Source organism: Blennius ocellaris (genome assembly GCF_963422515.1).
Source record: "Blennius ocellaris genome assembly, chromosome: 24".
In the NCBI taxonomy this organism is placed as follows: domain Eukaryota; kingdom Metazoa; phylum Chordata; class Actinopteri; order Blenniiformes; family Blenniidae; genus Blennius; species Blennius ocellaris.
The window spans coordinates 5,333,062-5,347,615 of record NC_137673.1 but is presented as its reverse complement, the minus strand read 5'-3'; the positions used below and the strand labels follow the sequence as shown (position 1 = coordinate 5,347,615).

Sequence of the window (14,554 nt, the reverse complement as noted above, 5' to 3'; positions counted from 1 at the left end):
TGTGCGACGCTGTTTACCCTGTCAAATTAAAAGCATGCATACATTCTTGTGACGTCTTTAGTTCAAGGGCAATTTTTATACAAATAAGATGTACCAGGGCATTTTTTTTCTTCAATAAACTGAAAAACTTCTACTTGTTTGTGTCTGTGTCATTATTCATATGTCTGCTTACAATGTTTACTCATATATGTCTATAATTATACTTGCACTATGTGTCCATTATGCTGTGTATATTATTTCTGCAGACTTAGTGGTGTAAACAATTTGACTTAGTCTATGACTACACACTTACGTTAAGTCTATTAATATATATCTACTATTTTGCATAAATTAGGGGTATAACCACTTGACCACCTGTGGCGATTACCTTACTTTCATATGTCTATGATATTACTGCATTTTTGTGGTTCTACTTGTAAATTTCAATGATTTTACTGTAGTTTTATGACTCACGAGACACAGTGACTTGTAAAGTTCAAATAAATAGACATACAGTAAAATCATAGACTTATACAAATAAGTCTAGAGATATAACTTGTATGTCTATGATTTTACTGTATTACTTTGACTCTACTTATGTCGGCGATTTTACTGTACTATTGGATTGTCTCTACCTGTATATGTCTATGATAGAAAAGTTTCGGTGGGTCGTCGTAAATATTGACGGACGGATCCTCCGGAGGGACAAACTGCTGTGAGGCGGTGTGAAGGCGAAGTGTGGAAGTCGGCGTTCACTGTGTATTTAACATTTAATCATGGAGAACTGAACACGCGCAAAGTATTTATTTATTTGTATTTATTTGCAACCTTGCAAGTCCGCACGGTGTCCCGTGTTATGTGGACCAGCGGGGTCTGAGGATGGCGAGCCGAGCGACGCACACGGAGGTGTTACGGGAGAGCTGCGGCTCCTCGACCCGGGGGACGGAGCGCGACGGAGCGGCGGCGGAGCAGCGGAGCCCCGGGGTCGGCCCGGAAGAGCGGCCCGGCCGGGGAGCCTGGACCTCGGCGCTGCTGTCCGCGCTGGGCTCCGCCGCGGCGGTGGCCGCCGTGGGGGGCTTTTGCGCACTTTTCTACCCCATCCTGAAAGGTGATTTAACTCTTTAGTCCACATCTGCTCAGAATCTTTTACTTTCACCGACAACCTGCTGCTTGACGTGGAGTCAAACTATTCAGACTTTCAGCAACATCAGGGCTTCATTTTGTAGAATATTAGTGATTGTTGTCATTTTCTTTGTCATTTCTGATAAAACAGCAGGGAAACGATTTGTAATGTTCCACTGAGATACACTAAAATCAGTCAGTTTTGTCAATAAAAGTCAACATTCAAACTTTTAAATCAGTTTTGTTTTCTGAGCATTTTAGGTCCTAATAGTTTAAGAATATAGTAAGAAACATCTTTACAGCTATTAGGAATGAACAAACCTTTCAACAATGAACAAAAAAGGTATGAAATGGTCATAACATCTAGATTTATTCTTGCTTCTAAAATAGCTTGATACTGTTAAATCAGCTTTTAACAATTCTACATTCAATTTTATTGTGTACTGTGTCATTTTTGTTTTTATTGTCCTATCCTGCTGTAACACTGTAATTGTCTAATCTCATCTTAAATCAAATCAAGTATTTTTTTAAACAATTTAAAAACAAACATGGATTCAATAAAATGTTAATTATTTATGAACAAAATCAAATAATTAAGCAGATTTTGTAACTGCGTTTCAGAGTTGCGAGCCGACCGGGTGAGGCGAGACGACGGCACGGAGGAGAGGATGCTGGGCGAGTTAAAAATCCCACAATGCATTGCTGTCGCTGGGGAATGCCAGTGTTTGAAACGGACGTTGTTCTGCAGGTTTCTGGAGCATCTTCGTGCTGTCGGCATTCGCGGGATGCATCTGCTGCAGCCTGTCCTGCATCCTCACATACCTGGACTCGTACCAGCCTGACGGAGGGTCCCCCACCACGCCCAACCCCACCGCGCCCGGCACCACACACTGCAGGTGACTTTACCGTGGTTTTAAAATGCTATTAATGTCATCATCAATCCCTTTTGTTACCAGCTTCACTGTAAGCATAAGTTACCGTTATTAACTTCTGTTATCGCAATCAGCATAAAATATTGCTAAATATGGTTCAGAGTCTGTCTGCTTTTGGCTCCAGAGACGTTTCCAGACACGAACACTACATCAGCTACGGCGTGGCTCTTCTGAACGGCGTCATGGCCGCGCTGACCGTCGTCTGGAGTCTCTCCTGAGGATGGAATCGTCTGGCACTTCAGTTTCAACGTAAAAGAAAAGCTTAACGAGCCGCGCCGCAGCGTCGAGCTGCACAACTTCCCGTTTCACGTTTGTGGGAATTAGAAGTGTGAATACGTCTTTGCTCTAGTGATTCTAAAAATAAACGTGATTTAAGTGTGAATTTGATTATTACGGATGAGTTTTGTTCATAGTTGAAGTTTTTAAAAACAATTTTGACTTGAGTCTTGACACCTTTATGTATTTTTTTTTAAATGTCATATTTTCATAATTAAATAAGTTAAAGTTAAAACTTTTTTAAAAATGTCAAACACCAGAATGTTTCCTTCTATAATTTATTCAAGTTATCCTTAAAAAAACAAAAAACAGAAAATACACAGCATGACAGCAACAAGTTAATTTCTTTGTTATTGCATAGATACCAAGAAAAGACTTTGTAAGTACTATTAACGGTGTGCGTTGTGACTTAGAGGTAAACTACATTTATGAACAAAATGGTGCAAAACAGTTGAAATGAAATCAAAACGACAGGCAAAATCAGAACGCAACATTTGGAAAAAGGAGATTAAAACATAGTGTAACCAAACCTCTCGACGCCGCTTTGACAGCAGAATCCAAGTTTCAATGTAAAGCGGCATAATTCAACTGTTATTTGTTCATTTGTTAAAAATCTAGGCAGCGAGTCTCGATATAGATCACAGTGGAGGAAAGAGGAAACCACCTCACAAGTTATTTTTTCACTTTCATTTACATTCTTTTTTTTTTACAAAACACTGCAGAACTTTTAACTGAAATCTTCACTATTTTCAATCTTTAGCAGCTGAGCCACAGTCGAAGTGCTTCCAGTGTTACTCTTTGTTTTAATTCACAAAAACATTTTTTGGTGATTCCAGATTAAAGTTTTCTTCTAAACAATCATATTTGGTTTGTAAAAATAACCTTTTTCATAGATTTTCTTTTAAAAGCCGAGCAAATAAAAAAACAAAAACAACAACCCAGAAGTCCCGGTTTATCACCCATGTGGCGCCACATATTTAACAAATCCCACAGCAAAAACAAATTTGCCCCTTTGCACCATCAAGCTGCCCTAAATACCCACGAAAGCTCCAAATGTAAAACTATGAAAATCCGTGCTGCTTCAGCAGAACTCTGGATAAACTTCAAGTGTCCAACATACTTTACGGTCCACAAGTCAGAAGCGAATGAGCTGTGATTGTTTTTGGCTTCTTTTGGGCGTCGTTTACATTGAGGAAAGAAAAAATGAACAAAAACGACGACAGCAGCGAGAGATATTTGATTTTTTCAGGCACTTTTCTCCAAACCGTCCCACTCATCAGTCAGTCTTCATGCTTGGAACAGGTAATGTGAGCAAGTCAAGTTTTAACAGTAATGTTCAATTGATATGAAAGTGAGGCACAGTCTTGTAATACCACCTTGTGTGTCGGGGGGGGGGGGGGGGGGGGGGGGGGGGCAGTGTTGAGCACGAGGAACGGGGGTGTCAAACCCCCCGAAACCGGCCAACATCAGGGTCAAATCCGGCCGGCGGACGACCGAACTCAGTGGGGAAAAAACACAAACAAGCACAAAGACACATTCGGAGTTGTTTCGAGATCATCATGTCTCATGTCAACAATCTCGCCCACCTCAGATCAAACTGGGCTGGAACAGACACACACCCTATAAAAGTGTGCGGTGTGGTTGATTTTAAGGCAAAGCGACTCATTGCACCCCCCCCCGGTGGTACAAAGTGGGATTACACGACAGGGAGCCTCCGACTTTCACTCATCTGCAGCTAGAAACTGAGCCGTTCTCAAGACAACGTCGAGTGTTAGTGTCATTTCTGTCGACAATCTCAAACGGTGTATTTTCTCAGCTTCACACGTCTTCAGACCTTCTGGAAGGTTCCAGTGTCTTCAAAACGACACCGTGCGGCTCCAGCAGAACAATCAAGACCCACGAAGGTCAAAAATCCCCAAAAAGCTCAGGATGTCGTATCATTTGGCCTCTTGTGGAATCAGTAATCCCATAAAGGAAAGCGTTTAGTCGTTTGGCCCTCGCTAAAGCTCAACGGCTGCTACTTGGTGAGGTTAAGTAGCGTTTGAATAAGAGACGTCCTTTACCGCCTCTCTGCTGACTGGTAACTGGAACTACACATCATGTGTACATGAACCCTTATGGGCCGTTTCCATAGAAACTGACATTCATTCCCACACTTCAGATAAATGAACAAGACTCAGCTGGCTGCTCTTTCAGTCTTTTCCCAATCTGTGGTGACATCTAGTGGTCACCGATGGTACGTACCGTTATAGGTTATACTGTATGTGGCTTCTAAGTCACTCAACTTTTTAAATAAGAATCAAAGGACCATTGGTCCAGACAATCTGGTGAAACAGGCCTTTACATGACCATTCTTTTGGAAATGAATATAAACTGTTAACGATGTCGTCTATAGAAAATGTGCTTAATTAAACTAGTTTTCGTGTGGATGTGAGTCTGAGGAGTGAATCTAACGGCGCGGCTCCAGACACACTGGCTGGGCTCTGATGGCGGTGAGGTGTACCGACCCTGACCTGGAGGATCGGGAGACGTGTGATCAGATGGAAAGAAGGGGAGGAGAGGCCGGCGCAGGAGGAGATGCCGCCTCAGGGGGAGTTCCTCCGTTCATCAGCACCTCCTGCTTGGACCGCCTCCTGGAGGCCAGCTTGTAGGCCCACGCCAGGAGGAAGATCCCGGCGATGACGGCGAAGTAGACGCCGTAGACGAGGAACTGAGGAGACAGGCGGCACATCAGGTCACGCAGCTCGGTTACGGAGGGAAGAGTGGGCGGGGCTTAGGGTGGAGGTGGATTGAGAGTCCTCACCTGGGTGAAGACGTTGAGGCCGAGGCCGGCGGAGTCCACCACGACCAGCGTGAGCAGCGACTGCAGCAGCAGGGCAACGAAGGTGTTGACCCCGAACACCAGGGCGTAGCGCTGCATGCTGAGGCTCGCCGCGATCTGATACCTGAGCAGAGACAGCGGCACAGCGGCACGTCACACCAACATCTCCTCTGGAGGTTACAACTGACCTCAGCCAGCTCATCAGAACTTAGAAACCAGAGATTAACTCAAAATATGGCAACAACTTTCACACCTGTGTTGATTCAGGCTCAAGTTCACCTCCTGTTCTGAAACGTTCCCACACTGAGATCCTCACGTCAGATTAACTGCTGCTGCTTTCTGCAATGCGGCGTTACACAACGCTCCGGGTTGCTCTCTTCCTTCTTTCTCAAACCTCCAGCGAACCGGTGACTCAACTTTCCCCATCAAGTCATCTAACCAGGAACTTTACCTCTGCTGCTGATGTCAACTGTCATTCAGAGTAAGACTCTTATCCCAACAATGAGGAAGACCTTGAACCGCCATCTGGTTGGACTCACGTGGCCACGGTGATGAGCAGCATGTAGGTGGTCCTGAAGAGGACGTAGGAGGCGTAGCACACCCAGATGTTCCCCAGCAGGTCCATGACGAACACGCACACGGCCATCAGCAGGGAGAGCACACACAGCAGCAGCTCGCCCCACAGCGACCAGGACGTGGGCAGGCAGCCCGCCAGCAGGGCGGCCAGCGCCCCTGCAGACACAACACGTCACTCACAGCTCCGCCACACCACAGTGTCGACCAACGCGGACGGCTTCGGCCTCACCGAACAGCGTGGAGAGCGTCTCCACGTAGCCGTTGTAGATGTCATAGTCCTGGGACGGACGGACCGTCTCCCACAGCGGCTGGGCGTAGTTGACGATCTGGAAGTATCCGCACGTGGCCAGAGCCCACCACAGCGACCATGCCAGGAGAGGCCGGCACCTGTAGCACTGCACGAAATCCTCAAACAAGATCTTCAGCACGCGGACCAGGCCCACGTCCTGAGTCCCGGCCTCCGGCGGCCCGGAGACCTGCAGAGAGACACCCGCTGATGGAGACGCTTGTTTTATCTTGCCGCCAGATGGAGCAGCTTCACTCACCGCTGAGGTTTTGGCGTTGAGGGGAGCTCTGACCTCCACGTCCTCCGGCTTCTCCAAGGAGGGTTTGCCGCCGCCTTGCTGCTCGTCTTCCGCCACGCCCGGACTCCTGTGAAAGAACAGACTCCTCTTGGGCCCGGGGAGGAACCAGGGGGCGACGAAGGCCACGGCCGCCGAGGCCAGCGTGACGTAGACGAGGTGGAGCAGCTTGGCTTTGGCCACAGACAGCAGGAGCTGGCCGGTCAGACACCCGGCGGCCGAGCCGAACAGCGTGGCGCTGCGACAGAATCCCGTCATCCTCTGGTACTGAGCCGGCTCCACCACGCTGTAGATGTAGGAGTAGTAGGCCACGTCTGCCGCCGTGGCGAGCCCGAAGAAGAACTCCAGGAACTGCATGGCCAGCGTGCCCTGTGCCCTCCACAGCATGGCGTAGGTCACCACCAAGCTGGTGGCCTGCAGCACCAACACGGGCTTGTAGCAGAGGTAGTCCGTCGCCAGGAAGACGGGGAACAGCAGCAGCAGGTAGGAGTACGTCCATATCGGATAGATCTCATTGACGACCTGCGGGAAACAGACACAACAAACACTGAAGACGACGCAGGAGTCACACGTCAGGGACATGAAACCTTTTTTTTTTTTAATCACAATCCGCAACGACGCTCTTCGACAGGAGATCAGCGCTGCAGCCTTGAAAGCAGGTGCACTAATGAGACGTACATTATACAAGTAAATACTGTCAATGATTGTGAAATGGTGGGTGAGTTGTGGCTTTTTCTTTTGGTACATCTTATCTGCAGTTGTTGAGTCTGACTCTGCTCCTTGGAGCCAAAGCAAAACGGCAACTTGTGAAAGTGTCCAACACCCCTTCAACTTTTTCCACATCTTGGCACATTAGAGCCATAAACGGAAATGTGTCTTACTGGGACTTTATGTGACGGACAAACAAAACAACAGATTCTCAACTTTAAAAAAACATGCGTCATTTTTCCACCCACTTCTGAATTATGCGGCACGCTGTGTTCAGGAGCAGCTCATGACGTGACGGAGGTCATTATTCAGGGATTAATCAGAAATCCTCAAAGGATCCGACTGTGTTCCCACGAGGGAATAATCTTGACAGCAAGACACGGAACGTACTGTTTTTATAAAAGTTTCAAGATGTGAATCAACATTATATAACATTATAATAAAGGGCGTAATCTGCTGAAGAAAAATACAGCTGTGCAGTAGCAGGATTAATGAGGCTATGTTGTTGAATGGAGCATTTTATATTAATTCAGATTTGACTTTTTAATAAGGGACATTTAATAATCCTATTCAGAACTGGACACCCTGAAAAATCTAAAGAATTAATCAATGGACCATTTTATCACCTTAAATACAACAGAAAGTGAACAAGATACCAGTTACATGAGAATATTTCAACTAACCTGACGTGTTTGACTTTAGGAGCCTTTGCTGACCTTGAGATAAAGTTTCTGTCTGATTTGTTTTTCGACAAGGAAACAATTGTGGTGCATTTTCTGGCAGGTGAATCAGGTAAAACCTGCGACGGTGTGTACCTGCCAAAAACTGTCCCTCGACATTTTACACCACAACACACACTTTGACATTAATCTGACAGCAACTTTGACAGTTTTCCAAACCCTCGGATTAAAATATGTCATAATAAAGGAATAATTAACAGGCGATGGAGTGAACTGAACAATTCAATACGGTTGGATGTAGATTATCATAGAGCAAAACTCATCGTAACACCTGTTGGGAAAAAAAAATACTTGTCACTTTCATAAACATTCTTTATATTGACTTTGGTCTTCAATTAAGTTAGTTAGTTTAGAATTGTGAAGGAAAGAGCGGCTAAAGCAGCTGTAACGACCCAAAGTCGCGCGGTGTGACGCAAGCTGTCGTCGGCGGCTGTTGTTAGCCGTTAGCCGCGGAGCTAACCAGTTACCGACCTCCGTCTCAGTCAGGTTCTTGTCGTGGCCCAGCAGGAAGGCGGTGAGGAACGGCTCCAGCGGCCGCAGGTTCGAGAAGAAGCCGTAGGCGCAGAGCAGGACGGTGGGGTACAGCCTGGACATGATGGACGCGGTGTGTGACCTCCATAGGAAACAATTACACACGCTGCGGACTCACGACCACTCCGGTGGCTCCGGCTGATACACGCCCACCGTCACTCGGCCCTGCCCCTGAGAACAGCGACCTCTACCGGCAAGAGAGTGGTACTGTAGCCGAACGTCGCTCCAGCACACTGGACCTCCTACTGGACAGACGGTGGTACTGCACCCAGGGAGCCATATACACGTAGAATCATGGACTTTATTAGAAGGACAAGTGTTCGTAGAATTATAATAAAGACAAAATATTTTATAATAAACTTGAAAGGCTTAAACGACTCGACTTTATTTTCTCTGACAAACAAAGTTGGTTTGTATGCATTTTACCAAACTACTCACCTAAAACACATGAAATTCAACCAAGGACCAATCTATTGGGACATTAACAACTAACCGTTTCCAAATAAACTGCCAAAAAATGTCCTTCATCCAAACACCGATTTTCCTTAGAATTTTTTCTTCTAATTACAACGAATACACCTCCCAGAGAGACTTGCAGCCTCTCAGAAACCAGGGAGCTGAGCTGTTTCCATAGGGACAAGTCACACAAAAGGAAATACAATACAAATGTTCCCAAAAAAGCAGATGAGGGACAGTCCATTGGTTTCCATGGTGATGAATGTGTTGTTGGAGAAGGTAAGGGTTGTACAGACATGGATAATTAGAAATTATTTCTCTTCCCACAAACAAAAAAGTCACGCAGCAGTCCGGCTTGTTAGGATTTGAGAAAGTCTTTATTGATAAACGTACATCACATTTCCCACCAAGCAGAGTTACACGAGGAGACCGGACCAACAGAGTGGAGAGTTTAACCCACCGACAGCACGGAGAAGCGATGGCTGGCTGCACACGGCTCATTAACGAGAACTGTGGAGCCACTGGAGATTAAATTGTGTTTTCACCAGTAAAGAACACCGAGAATGTGTGTATAAGAAGATAAAGCAGGCAGGAAATACGTCACACGTGGGAATAAATCTCAAGGTTCCGACACAAACTGGTAAATACAGCGGCTGGATGATGGATGGATAGATTCACATTCACATCATGTACCTTTAAGACAAAGTGGCTGATTTGGTAGAGCAGCCCATCAGGCCAACATCAACATTGTAATAGAAATGTGAAATTTGAAAAATAAAAAAAAAAGAATAAAGCTGAAACATCAAGAATAACTTGTGGAAAAGGGCATCAGTTTGTTTTCATTACAACACTGAAGAATGTTGAAAATGTAATCCGAGTAGTGAAGAATGTTCACAAGTTGAGAAACGAGAATACAGCTGAGAATTAAAAAAAGACACAACTTTGAAACTCTGAGGAGAAACAGTGGAAGAATTAGAACAAAATCCAGAGAGTGAAAGTGAATCTTTCTGAATTATCAGGAATAAAAGTATTTATTGACTTTGTTGGACCGAAAGTCTTCATTATTTTCATTTTCCTTTGTTTTTCATCATTATTTCTTGACATTTCATCTTTTTTCTTTGGCTGCACTTCAAACATTCGAGTCAATAAGTAAGAGGATGAAAACGCTCGGTGCGACTCTGAGAAGCAGCTCGTTTTTCAGAGGGAAGGTCAGAGATTTGGTTTTAAACTGAAAAAAAGTACAGAGAGACGTTGTTCCACACGTCGACGGTTACATTCATCGGATGGTATAATCTCTAAGACCAGTGAAAACATCCAGGTACAAATACTTTTTTCAGCGGCAGACCTTCCTGGAACAAGATGTACTGGAGAGAAACATGATTAGAGCGACGACGGGACAGGAGGGTGTGACGGAGACAAGGACACAGGATGATGGACCGGGAACAAACGTCACACCTGGTCCCGACATGAAACACATCAGGCTGCTGCTCCAGATGTGGGAAAGCCGGTCACGTCTCCGTTTGTCAATTTTCAACAAGACGTTGCCGAACTAAAAGCTCGGCCTCCAGTTTCGACGGGCAACTTTGTGAAAAGCGACACATGAAGTCACAATTCAGCCCGGAAATATGATGAAAGTGAAATAATTCAAACCGTCTCTGCTGTGAACACACACACACACACACACACACACGAGAAAAAAAAAAGAGAAGAAAATACATACGCTTGCACCAAATGTTCCTTTCACCCAGTTTTGTCACATACCTTGACATTAGCCCCCGGCCTGGCCCACACAGGAACACAGAGCAGCTGTACTGAGAGCAGAGCGGCGGAGCAGATCTGATCTGGGATCTGTCCGGCGAACGGGAAGTACAAGCAAGAGGCAGACGAGACGCCGGCGGAGCTACATGGTAAAGTGTCTCGTGTAATCGTATTCTATTGTGGGGATGACGGCCTGCACGAACTTGAGGAAGATCAGAAGATACCTGAGAGCGGCGGTTAGGGGAGAAACCGAGAAGGAGTTGACGAAACAAGCAGAAGCACATTTCCTTTCCGAACACTGAAACGTCAGAGGATACATGTGCACTCCCAGCTCCCCGCCGCCTTCGGCCACCGTCTCGATGATCTTCTTCATCACTTCCGCGTGTCTGAAAGCAAAGAGCCGCCATGTTGGTGGAGCCGGCGGCACCCGGGATCGACTCCACGGGATAAAGTCTGCGGGTTTGCGTCTCACCTGCAGGGGTGGACGGAGCACATGGCGGGCGGGGGCAGGTGGGGGTGGTTCTCGATGGTGACCGTCTTCTTCACGTGGTCCTGGCTGATGTCCTCGTACATCTGATCCACGGTCAGCGGCTGTCGGTCCTGAGAGGCAGAGCAGGGAGGTCGAGTCTTTGAGCTTTCAGGTCCTGGCTTCAATTAAATAATTAGGTTTGAACTTGTTTACCGAGGGCGAAGAGCAAAACATACCGTATTTTACATAAGAAGTATAACCGCCAAGCATTTTATCTCTGTTGGTAAAGTATTTTATGGGTTATTTGCCGATTCTGAGAAGGAAGATTCCTCAGCCTGAACGCATCATTGAGCACAAATGTCACTTTTAAGACCAGTTCTGGAGAAGCAGAGGCTAAAAACAGCAGGTATCTACATGAGGAAGTAGAATCTGGCGACACGAAGCCCATTAACCCGTGAAAATCCATAAATCAGCCGCGTCGCGTTGGGAAAAAAGTGGCTGCTTATCATTCCTGCAGAGGAATCAGAGGCTACGGTTCAGTTTCATCCTGTTGGGAAGACAAAGAGCGGCGAGATACAAACCTCGTCATATCCAAACAACCAGAGTCGGGGCGTCTGGTAGTATTTGTCATATGTGATGTACAGGTCGTATGTTCTCGTCTGCAGGATGGCGTCCTCGCTCCCCGGCTCCACTTTGGGTTCCACTATTTTGCTGGTGTCCAGGGTTGCCTGGAGACAAGGACGGGTCAGGTGACAGGACGAACGGCGGGCGGGTGGGTGGGTGGGTGGGGGTATTAAGACGACACCACAGAGAACACACCTCGTCTGTTTCCAGCAGGCCGCTCTCCTCGTACTCTGAAAACACCGAGACGTTTGTGAGGGACGAGACAAGCCGGAGGACGAGACAAGCCGGAGGACAATCGGCCGACTGTGTCGGGGCGGCGCCATACCTTCCATGTCGGCCGCTTCTCCTTCGTCGTCGTCTTCGTCGTCGCCACAGCACGCCGCAGACATCGCATTCATGTTCTTGTCCTGAACAATACGAGACGACGTCAACCAGGGGGTTTCGGGGGTTTCGTGTCCACAATCGACACGACATGAGAAGAAATGAGACGCTGACCTTGTTGTTGTCCAGTGAAATTTCCCGCACGGCATCTGTGACCCCCGACACACCTACACACACACACACACACACACGTTTATTTGCTAAACTTTGAAGGTTTAGGCACAATGGTGGGATTCAGAAAAATCGCGTTTGTTTTCAATTCCCTTAAATGGTGATAAGATATAATTTATCCCGAGTTTTCTTTTTTTTAATTTATTCTCATAAATAATCACCTCAAAAAAATTAATGTTTACTAAACTTATATTAAGACCTTATTTCTCACATTTTAATACTTTATAGTATTCCCCAACATCTTTACTTTTAATAAATCCCTTGCATTTTCACTTTATTCCAACTATTTCTTTTATTTCTTCAGTCAGGGCTCAACAAAATAAAATAAGCAAGATCAATGTTTCTTCCAAAACGAAAGGGTTTAGGCTGAGGTTCAACACTTATTTCACCTAAATCCTAATAAACAAATCGAAATACAAGCTGAAGTGAGAACTAAGCTTCATATATAAAGTGAAAAATATAATAACATATTTCATGTATACAAGTATATACAATATATTGTATACATACAATTTATGCAACACCAACAATTACACTTATATTCCCATTAGTATTTTATATACTATTATTATAATACTACTATTACTATTTAGTTATTATTATTACTACAATTGATCATACTGTTAATATTCCTGGTGTTTATTCTAGAGTAATATATTCTTCTATGACATTTTTAAATGTTTTTGTTAAAATAAAAGAAAGGTGTTGCCGGGCGGATGTGGAGCGGCGGCGGCCCACCTGAGTTGTGGTAGGTGTCCACCCAGCCCCCGTCTCCGTCGTCCTCCTCTATGATGGCCTCCAGCTCGTCGGAGTACTCCATCTGTTTACAGCGCTTGTAGCAGGGAACTGCAAAAAAATAAAAATAAAAAACACACCGATTGACACAAAAATGTACACAAACACACATCGGCTCGACTGAGACTCGCTCGCCTCACCGTTGCGCGTCAGGAGGAACTGCTTGTCGGGGGGTAAGTACGGCTTCACCTTCACTTCCTCTCCAGTCGCCCTGCAAGCAAATAAGAGGTTTGTTTCGGTACGAAGATGATAAACTAGACGGTTTCATACAAACGGAAACTCTGAAAATAGGGAAATCGTGTCCAAAACACTGGTGCAACTTTAGATTTCCCCAGATGTGACGTCGCACTGGGACACGAAGAGGAACAGCAGCAGGTTTAAGGGTCTTGACGGTTTGTATGAGTTGGTATAATAAATGTGTTTCCTGTTCAAAAATCCAGAAAAACAAACTAAATCAGCATTGCTACCAGTATTTAACAAGCTCTAATATCTCCTGCAATACGACGAACAAACACTAATCACAGTAGTAGAATTAGCATCAGCCTGAATCAGAGGATTACAATTACTACAAAAAACACTACCATCATATCAGGTCTAACCCCAGAACTAGTATTACTGCCAATATAAACCACAGAATTAACATTACCAGCGACATAACCTACCAGAACAACCAACATAAATCAGAGCTCCAACATCACAACCAGTTTGACTGTCAGAATGAATAAAACTCCCAATAAAAACAGTATTAAACACCACCTACAGTACTAACATTACAACTAACTTGACAGTTGCAGGTCAGAACTAATACCATCGATATTTAGAATAATTAAATAACTATGACATGGTCCTGGAAGCAACGTCACAGACTCCAGGATTCACACAGTTCTACAAGAACATCCTGCCTGTGGAGCAGAACTGGTGTGACGGCTTCCCTCACACCTCCAGGACTGAACCCTGAGGAGCCCTGAGGAACCCTGAGGAACCCAGAGGAACCCCGAGGAGCCCTGAGGAACCCTGAGGAGCCCCGAGGAACTCAGAGGAACCCCGAGGAACTCAGAGGAACCCCGAGGAGCCCTGAGGAACCCAGAGGAACCCAGAGGAGTCCCGAGGAACTCAGAGGAACCCCGAGGAGCCCTGAGGAACCCTGTGACGAAGAGCCACTCACCATTTCCATGTGGGGCAGTGATGAACCAGATGATCTCCAGCAGCCACGAACTGAAACACAAAACACACATGTCGGTGGACACGGGCGCAGACCAGGAGGGTGAACCTGGACCGGAGAGGTCCTCACCTCCTCTGGCGTGATGACTCCGGTCTCCTTGAATTTAGATTCCTGTGAGGAAGAGGAGCACAGGTGAGGAAGAGGAGCACAGGTTGGGCGCGTGTTTAATCTGACAGGACCGTGGTGACGCAGGGTCGCTGCTGTTGATAGGCGTTTGACGTGAAGTTTACCTTCAACACCGGCGTCAGAATCTCGGCCAGCCCGAGAGCGGTGCCCTTCACGGTGTTGATGACGTCCTGCATGTCGGGGGAAAGATCTCTGGAGCCGCGGAGGAGAGCTGGTTGTAGGAAGAAAACACTCTCAGTTATGTGGACATAGCGCCTGAGTCAGAGTCACATGACCAGCAGACACT

The 14,554-nt window shown here is 46.0% G+C and overlaps 3 protein-coding genes across 5 annotated transcripts; 1 reads left to right on the top strand and 2 right to left on the bottom strand.

Annotated features, from left to right (window-relative positions):
• Nucleotides 1–696: 696 nt before the first annotated feature.
• On the top strand, nt 697–2,403 carry arl6ip6 (ADP-ribosylation factor-like 6 interacting protein 6). 2 transcript variants are annotated; one of them, XM_080519819.1, is made up of 4 exons: nt 697–1,087; nt 1,723–1,776; nt 1,850–1,997; nt 2,170–2,403. In XM_080519819.1, the coding sequence occupies exons 1-4, from the start codon at nt 859–861 to the stop codon at nt 2,249–2,251; spliced, it is 513 nt and encodes a 170-aa protein (XP_080375945.1). In that variant the 5' UTR covers nt 697–858; the 3' UTR covers nt 2,252–2,403. The 2 variants fall into 2 exon arrangements, with proteins under 2 accessions (XP_080375945.1, XP_080375944.1); XM_080519818.1 differs by having other exon boundaries at nt 2,158–2,403.
• A 1,335-nt stretch (nt 2,404–3,738) lies between these two features.
• Nucleotides 3,739–8,333, bottom strand: slc19a2 (solute carrier family 19 member 2). Of its 2 annotated transcripts, XM_080519809.1 has the most exons (6): nt 8,207–8,333; nt 6,252–6,809; nt 5,936–6,182; nt 5,670–5,862; nt 5,113–5,254; nt 3,739–5,019 (listed from the first exon to the last, which is right to left on the bottom strand). In XM_080519809.1, the coding sequence occupies exons 1-6, from the start codon at nt 8,327–8,329 to the stop codon at nt 4,846–4,848; spliced, it is 1,437 nt and encodes a 478-aa protein (XP_080375935.1). In that variant the 5' UTR covers nt 8,330–8,333; the 3' UTR covers nt 3,739–4,845. The 2 variants fall into 2 exon arrangements, with proteins under 2 accessions (XP_080375935.1, XP_080375934.1); XM_080519808.1 differs by having other exon boundaries at nt 5,936–6,809.
• Nucleotides 8,334–9,103: 770 nt separating this feature from the next.
• atg3 (autophagy related 3) lies at nt 9,104–14,517 on the bottom strand. The gene is made up of 12 exons (XM_080519815.1): nt 14,373–14,517; nt 14,212–14,253; nt 14,086–14,135; nt 13,061–13,131; nt 12,864–12,971; nt 12,069–12,121; nt 11,899–11,980; nt 11,769–11,803; nt 11,531–11,677; nt 10,953–11,080; nt 10,798–10,866; nt 9,104–10,704 (listed from the first exon to the last, which is right to left on the bottom strand). Exons 1-12 carry the CDS (start codon nt 14,442–14,444, stop codon nt 10,623–10,625), a joined length of 939 nt encoding a protein of 312 aa, XP_080375941.1. The 5' UTR covers nt 14,445–14,517; the 3' UTR covers nt 9,104–10,622.
• Nucleotides 14,518–14,554: the final 37 nt, after the last annotated feature.